The sequence below is a fragment of the Acyrthosiphon pisum genome, chromosome X (assembly GCF_005508785.2).
Source record: "Acyrthosiphon pisum isolate AL4f chromosome X, pea_aphid_22Mar2018_4r6ur, whole genome shotgun sequence".
Lineage (NCBI taxonomy): Eukaryota > Metazoa > Arthropoda > Insecta > Hemiptera > Aphididae > Acyrthosiphon > Acyrthosiphon pisum.
The window spans coordinates 38,037,898-38,049,074 of NC_042493.1; the positions used below are offsets into that span (position 1 = coordinate 38,037,898).

The window sequence follows — 11,177 nt, forward strand, 5'->3', positions numbered from 1 at the left end:
TTTACGTGCATGTTTGTTGTTGCGTAAGTTGCAACTGGCGTGCAAGTGAAATGATTGCATGCATTGAAAAATAAAGTGGGGTAATTCCAACTTTTGGTCGCGCCACTGGGCCAACGACTATTTTAATTTCAGTCTTATAATAATAATATTTACCTTGTTTGCTTTGTCATATAACTCGTATCTATTCCAAATGTCAAAAAAATGGAATGGAGAATTAATTATAAAATTTTTCGAACTATACGAAAAACATCCATGCTTATGGGATGTATTTTCAAAATCCTATAGATAGGATTGCCCGGGAAGATGCGTATAGGGAAATAGGAACTGCAATGAACATAAAGGGATTTGAATCCGCGGAAGTGAAGGCAAAAATAAGATCTTTAAGGAATGCTTATACTCTAGAATTGGCTAAAATTCAAAAAAGCAAGAAATCTGGAGCAGGTGTAGATGAAATATATAAGCCAAATGTCATATGGTTTCCTATTGATCATCGAATTTTGCACCAAGTAGTACAAACGAGAGATTCGCAATCAACTGAAAGAAACGTGAGTATGACTAGGGTTGCGCAAATATTTTCGATATTATCGAAATATCGATATTTCAGAAAAAAATATCGATATTATCGTATCGATATTTTGTAATCGATATATCACATATGTCGATATTATTATATCTCGATATTTAAATTTTTTTTAAATTTTGAATAATCATAATTATCCACGCATTAGTTAATATTACCCAGTATGATATAAAATAGTTGTACACTATTGTGCCATCTATGATTAAAATTTAAAGTTAATCAGAGTTTAATCAGCCGAATTTGCCCGTTTAAGTATCTGTTATCAGCTGATTAAGCTTAAGTTTAATCATAAACGATACAACTGGCCCTAATGTCTGTAACCACAGATATTTAAACATACCGGTTGGCTGGTATCTATTGGCGATAGAAAGTGATAAGCTGTAACAGGCTTAGTAAGGCCGGAGCTACAGTAACTAAAACAAGAAACCGGCTTTCTGGAGAAACATTGTCAAAATTATTATTTTTACAGTCATTGAACAATAAATATTGGCATTTTTAGAGCTAATATTTTTATTTTATTTATGTTATTTTATTTTCAAAGATTGATAAATAAAGGTTAATATTTTTTTTTTATTATTATTATTTTGAAATGGAATATCGATATCGATATTTTTATTTCGATATATATCAGCTATCGATATTTAAGAAATCGATATATCGATAATAATATCAGTTTGCGCAACCCTAATTATGACACGGTACGCAGCGGCAACCAGTACAAAGTACAGGTACCGCAGCGATCGGTCTATGCTTTTGTCAACCGCCACCACGGGCTACAGCGCGACATCGCCAACTCTCCCACCACGCCACAAAGGCACAGGGCGGGACGGGAAGGTAAGTCGCGCAAGACGAGTACCGGCCGTCGGCAGCTCTCTCTTGCATGTCAACCGTTCGTCGATATACACCCACGTCTTTTTTTCGGACACATATCGAAATCCCAGTGTCGACCACGTTTTTCTGTTTTTCACCATCGTATTTACGAAATACAGCCATCGCCTCACTGGCATTGAGTTCCGTACTCTACTCGGCTTCGTAATACCTGATATAATAAAACGACCACGGCAATCGCCACGCCGTTACTAGCATACTTGCACTTATAATTCAGTTCTCTTATTGTTAAAATAAACGTCCCTCACGGACATTACCTTATACCCATACGTGTTGTTTTGTGACATTATTGTGAGAGACACCCTCATCCACAACCCACACACGTATCCACGACCGGCTTACCGCGACCACAACACCAGACCCGCCGTAGCCGCGTCAAACATAAAAGCTGTATATTTAAAATCTATAATTTGATACACATTATTTTAATTTTATAAAATGGAAGATTTAAAGATTTTATTCATAATAATTTTACTTTATAGTTTTAAACATTTTAATATAACATCAAAATTAATTAAAATTTAAAATTTATGTTTAATTTAAGAATACTGAAAATTATAAAATAAATTTTATATTAATGCTTGAGATTAAGCATATTCATTTGCCAAGGTACGGCTCCGTCTCCCATAAACTAATCAGCCAAATTATTTCTAATGTTTGAAGCATTTTTTGTATAGTTATTGCTCTCACTAGTGTTAGTCAAATCTGGTAATCCCAGTCCCTGAATTTCTTTTCGCCATGTTCCATCGATTATTACTCAATTTTCATGATTTTCTTCGTCAACACAACCTGGGTAGAAAATATGACGGAGAATTTATTCTTAACCAGTTGTGTAAAACACACGTATTCACAATACTATCTGCCTTTTCAGGATAAAGCAAGCAAATGAGTGGCACACACATTTCATAACAAATATACCATTTATTTCACGCTCGAATAAAGTTTTAACTGAGTTTTTACAACCAAACATAGCATTTGCGCCATCAGACGCAAAACCTATCATGTTTTTTTTGTATAGAATATTAGAAGTATTAAAAAAAATTAATTAAAATATTAAAAATATTATGAGCTGTAGCATCAGCAACTGGTAACAATGTCACAAATTCATCTTTTACTTTAAAAGAAAAATTATTAGTCATACGAACAACTACAGCCAAGTGAATTGATCCCTTATCTGTAGATTCATCAATTAATAATGAAAACTTATTTGAAGCCATACGTTTTATTAATGATGTATAATAGTGTTCACCTACAACGTTATTAATAATGCCTGTAGCTTTTGTGCGATTGCATGCCATTGATTTCACGACTACTGATTCAGGGTAAATAGTTTTAAACAGTTGAACTAAATGGTCAGATGTCCTGATAGAAATATTATGTTCTGTTATGAACATGCTTAAACGGATTTCTGCTTCCTTAGTCAGTTTTTCTACGTTTGTTGCTTGAGTAGTTAAAACCATTTTATTTATTTGAACAACATTTTGTACTGAATTTATAGCTCTTATATGTTTTTGGGATTTAATATGTTTACGGATCGCAGAAATTCCACCAGAATTGTCATCGTTACAAACTTTGCACTGGTAAAATGTATCACCTTTTTTGCTCACCATCAACCGGGATTTGAACTCTGTAGATTTCAACCAATTTTGACAAAAAGTATGTTTGTATGATTTTTTGGATTTTTCGAAGGTCTTCCTTCATAAGAGCTGTCACTGTCACTCATTGCGTTTTTTTTTACGGACTACTAAAGTTTATACGTCGTTTGTAACTTTTAACTACTAGCAATTTAAACCTTAAAACAAAAATAAAATAGATTCAGACACAATTTTGCGGTATAAGATCATAATATAACCTATCAAAATAAAAATATACTATAAATTAATAATTATTATTTATTAATTATTGATATTTGATTTATAGTATCCTATATTCCTATCCATGTTTTTATTATGTATGGTCAGTAACCATAATCTAAGACCGTGGTCAGTAATTTGAACATGGAAGTAAAAATGCTAGATATCCCCAGTTTTAACACTAATTTCCTCAGAATGTTTTAATTCCCCAGAATATTCTCCAAAAAAAAAAATGTACACCAAAAATCCCCAGAAAGAGGAAATTTCCCCAGACCTGGCAACACTGGGTTGCCAGGTTTGTGATGATTAGTGTAGCTAAATCACTCTTATCAAATAGCCAACTATCGCCAATTATCAGATTAATAGCCAAATTTCTTCTTTATCATATAAAAGTAGCCACAAATCACAATATTATTTTTCTAACCATCCCATAATTTGTGACATCGATTTATTTAAAAATTTAAATAGGTAACCAAAATATTAAAATATCTAAATTAAATAATAACCAATATAATATAATTTAATATAATACATAATTAATTTATAAACTTAATTAGGTACTTGAAGAATAGGTGAGTAATTAATACTTGCTTTAATAATTGTTTAGGTGCAATACGTCAATACTTGATGAATATAATAAAAATTGCTTTTTTTTTAATAAACATTTAAAAACCATACATATTATCTGTTAATGAAATTTCATTCAAGACATTTAACAGGTCATCATAATCATCATTATCATTAATACATGCATGGTTATTATTATTTGATGTAACGGTTTCACTTGATTTATGATACATTGTTTTTGAATTGAACTTAGTGTATATAGATTTTGATGGAACAAAAGAAGTACAACACTTTTACAAGGAATTAAAATGACACCAGATTCTTAATAAATTTTCTAACATTACCAAATTAATTTTATTCCTTGATCTTGTTTTAACACAATTAAATATGGAAAACACTCTTTCCACAATTGCATTACTTGATGGTAAACGTAATAATTTAAGAACAAACTCAGAAAATTCTCTAAAAATATATGTACCACATGCATCATTAAATGAATACAATTTGGACCAACATTTTAAACTATCAGATAATTCATCTTCACTTAAATAAGAAGTAAATATTACTGTTGTCAGCTTTTCCCATTGTGTTTCAACTGTGCTAAACATGGATTTATTTAAAAATTGGTCAATAAATGGTAAATGTATAAAATAAGGGTGCAATTGATTTAAGCACTATTTGGGTGAAAATAGTTGTAGTTTTTGAAAAAAACTAAATTGTCAGGTAGCCTTTTGTCTAGTTCATACAATAATGCTTTAATAAATGACAATTCTTTGAATTCTAATGTTTTAATAGCATTAGGTTCAAAATTTAAAGTTTTTAATACTCTATTGTAATCTAGACCATAGTCACATTTGTCTGAAGAATTATAAATATTGCTATTATTAATTTGGTCTCTCATAAAATTAAAGCCTTTTGAAATAACATTAACATAAATAATTTTTTTGTAAAAAATAAAAATAAGGAACTTATGTAGCCATAGTTTAGCCAAATCGTATTCTAAAATCGCCATACCTGTAGCCAATCGCTAAAAAAAAAAAATTATGCGCCAGCCACATAAACAAAGTAACCACTTTGGCGATAAATTCAGTTTGAAAACGACGGCATTATCAATGGAACTGCGTGCGGAGGATCTAGTGGCGTTCGCAAAGACCACCGCGGCCAACTTAGGTTTTTAAGTAACTAAAAACGTCGGATTATAATGGATGAAAACTGTTTATTACCAAAGAACGATATAACAATAGAAATTCGAGCGGTGTCGTTCACCACGCGCGAGCAGGCTCGTTTTAGCGAGTCTATGTGAAAATCGCGAAAGGTTTTAACAGCGAAAACAATAATAGCGGAAATTATTTTCGTTAGTGGGTATACCTTTATAATATAATAAGTAATATAGATAATCAATGTAATTTTGTAATCTTGCGTCTTGGATCACGTAATAAAGATAAGCCGAAGTTGAACCTAACAACTGTCAAGTAATTTGTCATAGTAAATAATAGTAATGATGATACCTGGATAATCAATGTCATTTTGTACTTTGTACAAATCGCCAGTCACACCAGTCCGCATTACCGAGTCGTCCGTTCACCGTTGCCATATTCGTATAGTTATTCATTCGTAAATCGTAACATTTTCGCAAGTCAAAAAAACAAAAATTTACTTAAATATAATGGTTATTTATATAGGTTTGACAAATACCATGTATTGGAGATGTAGTACTGAAAAACTATGTAAATCGCGCCTTAACTTAAAAACCGACGAAATTGTATAAGGACCTAGTGAACATAACCATACTATTTCAAATTTAGAAATTGAACGACGTGTTTGTATAGACGAAATGAAAATTCGAGCTCTATCATCTCAAGATAATCCACATCAGATCGTTTCAGAAGCCTCAACATTGTGTTCGCAAGCCGTTCACGGAGCTCTCCCTCCAGTAAGTCATATTAAACGCACTTTGTGTCGAATACGACAAATTATTAGTTCTGCTCCATCCAACCCATTTACTATCACAGATATAACAATACCCGATAAATATTCCCATACTATTGATGGTCGTACATTTTTAATAAATGACATTGAACCAGTTGAAAGTCGGATTTTAGTGTTTGCTACGAAATAAAATTTAGATTTACTGTCTAAATGTGACCATTGGTTTGCAGATGGAACTTTTAAGTCATGTCCTCCATTATTTACTCAAGTGTACACGATACATGTTATAAAGCATAATTTGGTATTACCTAAAACTACTGTTTTCGCTTTAATACCAGATAAAACGCAAAGTTCGTATGAAAGGTTGTTTTCGGCAATCAAAACACATAATATTAGTTTAAATCCAAAAACAATAATGACTGATTTTGAACAGAGCTCATTAAACGCATTTAAAATACAATTACCAAATGCTGAACAAAATGGCTGTTTTTTTCATCAAACACAATGTGTTTGGCGAAAAATCCAAACTATTTCTGGAATGGTAGAAGAGTATAAAACAGACAGTTTTCATTGCAAGTCCGTTACTTGTCTGCCTTGGCTTTTGTTCCGGAAAATGACGTAATTGACACATTTGAGACATTGTGTGAAAGTACGTATTACACTAATAATGAAGGCGTGTTAGAACCACTTATTTCCTATTTTGAGGATACATGATTGGTCGTCCAAATAGACGTAGAAGGAGAAATCCCAGGTTCCCTATTTCACTGTGGAACTGCTTTAGGTCTACTATATCTGGTTTACCCAGAACAAATAATTATGTTGAAGGATGGCATAGAGGCTTTAATAACTTATTGAGTTCATGTCATCCAACAATATGGAAATTTATTGAAGGAATTCAAAAGGAACAGAGTTTAAATGAAATGAAAATAAATCAGTACATAGCGGGCACGGTCGAACCATCCAAAAAACGCAAAAGGGATACACTTAAAGAATTAGTTAATGACTACGAAAATAGGGACAGACTAGAATACCTAAGGGGTGTTGCCTATAATTTAAAGTACCAAATTTTATTATTATTTATTGTATTTATTACTATTTATTTATTTAATTTTTCAAATATTTTAAATTTATATACTTATATATTGCAATTTTAGGAAAAATATCAAATTTAAATTGTATTTTTTTATAGTATTTTGACGTATTTCAATGTTTTTACGAAAAATATACCGAAAAGAATATTTTAATTTTCGCTATTATTGTTTTCGCTGTTTTTTTTTCGCGATTATTTTTTCGCAATTTTAACTGGCACCCCGTTTTAGCGTCGTGCGACGATTCGAGCCGAGGAGATCGTGTGGAAACGAACGGTTGTTCATGTACCTCGGGTGCCGTGATCGGTGATTGCGTTGGCGGAGGGCACGAGCGTGACGGATTCCCACGTAACGATATCGGACTCAGAGTGAGCGGACGCGTGAACGTTAGGCGTGTAAGAATGTGGGTAAAAGACTAGGCCGAGCCTGCTGATAGTATAACCAGGGGTACGAAACTCTGTGAATTGGCCGAATCGGGCGATTGTAGCCTTGAACACGGTCTCCAGGGGGGCGTGGCATACGTAATCTATGATAAAAGTAAACAGTGGAAACAACCCGACCCCGCGCAGAATACCTTACCTATTAGGCCGCGTGTACATTGGCGAGCGGCGAGCGTCGAGCGTCGAGCGGCAGCGTCAGTGGTGGCGACGCTCGACGAGCGGTGAGCGGCTATGTGTATACATTGAGGAGCGTTATTTTTCAGCGGCATGCTGTTTTTCATTCAACGACAAATATACATTTGCACTATTTTTACAGTTGTAGTTCATCTGTTCTGTGAAAATGTCGTTCATCACAGTGGAACGTCTCTCTTTAATCTTAGACAATCCGTTTTTACGAAGTAAAATGTTAAAAAAAAAAAGAGTTGGCGTTCACCCGATTAACCGCACCCGGGAAATGTATGGAGAGTTCCATCATTTGTATTTAAGAAAATCACCAACTAAATTTTCGAATACCTCCGAATGTCGATTGGGACTTACGACTTTATTTTAAAGAGAATCGGTAAACGAATTCAAAAGAAAACGACTAATTTTAAGAAGCCGATTTCAAATGCTGAAAGGTTGTATGTAACTTTAAGGTAAGCAACATTATAATCAATTTCGCTATTTATTATTATTATTTTAAAGATATTAATAGTTTAAACAAACAATTAAACTGTACTTTTTTAATAACAAGATAAATACATTTTAAATACATAATTTATAAAAAAATACTCAACTATTACTGAGGTGATTAAAAAAATATTAAATAAACATAATGTTCTCCTTTTATATGTTAAAATTAATAATACATAATATACAATATATTCATACAAGTTTAAAATAGTAAATACTGCATTGCCTATGAGTATATCTATGATAAAATATTTGTATAATCATTTTTTTTCAAAATGGTTGCAGTAGAATATGATTATAAGGATCTTTACTATTTACCGGCAACATTAACTCAGTAGTCTGATTATTTCTCAAACTTGAAGTAATCGGTTCATTTTGATCAATGGATTGAAAAGATTCTGAGTTGGACCTAGTTGTAGTAGTGTTGTTAGGTAAAACCCACTGAGATGATTCGTTAGTTGTAAATGGAAAGGCTGCGGTTGATGAAGGAAGTTGATAAGGCTGGTAATTATTTTGATGAACATTTTTTTTTCATTCTATAGGCATTCAACACTACATTCTGAATTTGAGCCCTTACCTCCAGTTTTTCTAGTGGATCAAATTCTTTAATGTATGGTAGGAAACTTAATAGGAACTGTGCATCTGGATCATCATTTGTTTTAGTTTCTCGTTCCTGTGCTCTTTGAAGTATAGCTATTTTTTGTTTTTCCAGTTCCAAAAATGTGTGAGTGTCGTCTTCATCGGCGCGCCTTTTCTTTTTTTTGGATTTTGGCATAGAAAGTGAATGTTTTGTTGATTCAGCTGAGGGTGATAATACGTCAGTTATACTACTAGTACCCATTACATCAATATCGCTTTCGATGCAGTGGCCATCATCGTTAGTTTCCTCAAATATAGGTGATTGGATATTTTGCTCTTCTGCAGTAACAAGATTTCCGGACAAACAACTGGGCATTAATGAATCTTTAACAAACATCATCTGATTGAAAAATTGCCATTTTGATTCGTAATCACTACCACCATCACCAGAACGACCAACTGGTTCTTTTTGCAACTCTTTTCTAAATTTGTCTTTTAAGTTTTTCCACTTAGCTTTTATTTCATTACCTAAAATTATTCAAATTCTTTACAAACTGTTTGGTATTATGTAATCTATTATGTAAAAATTTGTAACCACCAAAATAAAATTTTGTAACCAAACCAGTACCGCGGAAAACAGGGTTTTCCGGGACACTAGTGTGGTTAAAAGTAGAAATTTTGACCTAGGGGTGCCAGGGTAATACACCTTAAAATGTTCGAATTCGAATTTAATGATAAAATATTGCATACGAAAGCTGATTCTGAGCGAAGACTACCTGTTATCCTTTGTTACTAAGTATAATATGTTTAAATTCAGGGGCGCCATTTGAGTTTTATAATAGGGGTGCCAAAATTTAAGCAAGTCACTTTTTTTTTAGAATGATAAATACAGATATCGTTTGTATGTAAGTCGCTTGTATGGGGTTAAACTCTTGAAGGACATATTTTAAATATAATATTTTTTAATATTTAGTAGGTATAGGTATCTACATTTAATCAATGCAATTTATTCCAAATGAAATTAATACATTATATTTATTTATTGACTTATTATAATAAATAATAATACAATATTCCATACAGTATACTTTAGCTTTTTAAATTAATTATGCTATTCTAGCTTATACCTTCTACTTTTTAGCTTAGACAATCTATCTACTACTTCATCTAAATCGGCGCATTCTAAATTTTAATCCAGGCCAATAAGACACAGAACTAAATAGGGGAGCCAAAGTATACCCTGCCCCCCCCCCCAAATGGCGCCCCTGTGTTTAATGGTAGGTATATTAATTATATTGCTATCATAATATGATATATAACTATAATATTATAGTAATACTTATTTATTTAATTATCAGTAATACGCTTCCTAGGTCGTTATTTTAAATTCATTTTACCTGATACCTTATTATATTGTATTATTTTGTTATATTTACAAAATCACTAATAATAAATGAATGTTATATTTTAAAAAGGTATTTATCAACTGGAATTTCTTTTCGAAACTTATCGTTTTCAATGCGAATGGGTGCATGTACCATATCAAAGATTGTTCATGAAGTTTGTCTAGTCATATGGGAAGAATTTGTACATGACTTTATGCCAGTTCCTACAAAACAGCTTTGGGAAAAAGTTGCTAAGGACTATTATAATCGATGGGGTTTTCCGAACTGCATTGGGTCTTTAGATGGGAAACATTGCCAAATTAAGTGTCCAAAAAATTCAGGATCGAGCTACTTCAATTATCTCAAATACTTTTCATTGGTTCTACAAGGAGTTGCAGATGCATACAAAAAGTTTTTGACAGTTGAGGTAGGAGCAAGAGGAAAGCAGAGCGATGGAGGAACATTTGCATCTTCGGCACTTCTTCATTTAATGGATAGTAATAGTTTAAATGTACCACCTGAAAAAAATTTACCAGGAACAAATATCAAGGTACCTCATGTTTTAATCGGAGATGAAGCCTACCCGTTAAAGCCATATTTAATGAGACCTTTTCCTTCCCGAACCTTAACACCTGCAAAAGAACGTTTTAATGATAATTTATCAAGAGCGCGTAAATGTATTGAATGTACATTTGGAATATTACGTGCCAAATGGAGATTGCTTGGGAAGGAGATCGAGGTCAGTTCAAAAAAAGCCGTAATTATAATTAAATGTATGTGTTTATTGCATAACATTGTCAGAGAAAAAGATGGCGATACTGATTTGGACTATTGTAATGTTATGTTGGACACACATAACAATTATTGGGAAAATGAAAATTTAAATCAACGAGCAAGAGGTACAAATGCTCTTCAAAGGGCAAAAGAAGTAAGAGATGCATTCGTTGATTATTTTTTAAATAATGCGTCATGATCAGTACATACTTTATACACAATGGACAACGTTTTATTAATAAAAATTATAAAATCATTAAATTTAGTTTAAAATAAATAATAAATGCCTTAAACTTATGCTGGTACTTATTGTTATTTGTTAGTTCACAGAAAACTTGATGTACAACTAAATCTCGTAGGTATTTAATTTATTCCTAATATATTAATTTTAACACGAATATTAATGTGTTTATATTATTGGA

The 11,177-nt window shown here is 32.3% G+C and overlaps 1 protein-coding gene across 1 annotated transcript; it reads left to right on the forward strand.

Moving 5' to 3' along the window:
• The first annotated feature begins 10,120 nt into the window (after window positions 1-10,120).
• Window positions 10,121-10,954, forward strand: LOC103307803 (protein ALP1-like). The gene has a single exon (XM_008180122.1). It carries the CDS (start codon window positions 10,121-10,123, stop codon window positions 10,952-10,954), a length of 834 nt encoding a protein of 277 aa, XP_008178344.1.
• The last annotated feature ends 223 nt before the right edge of the window (window positions 10,955-11,177 follow it).

Excerpts from the sequence above, each read along its gene's own strand:
- LOC103307803 (XM_008180122.1), top strand. The coding sequence starts at position 10,121 with ATGGGTGCATGTACCATATCAAAGATTGTTCATGAAGTTTGTCTAGTC.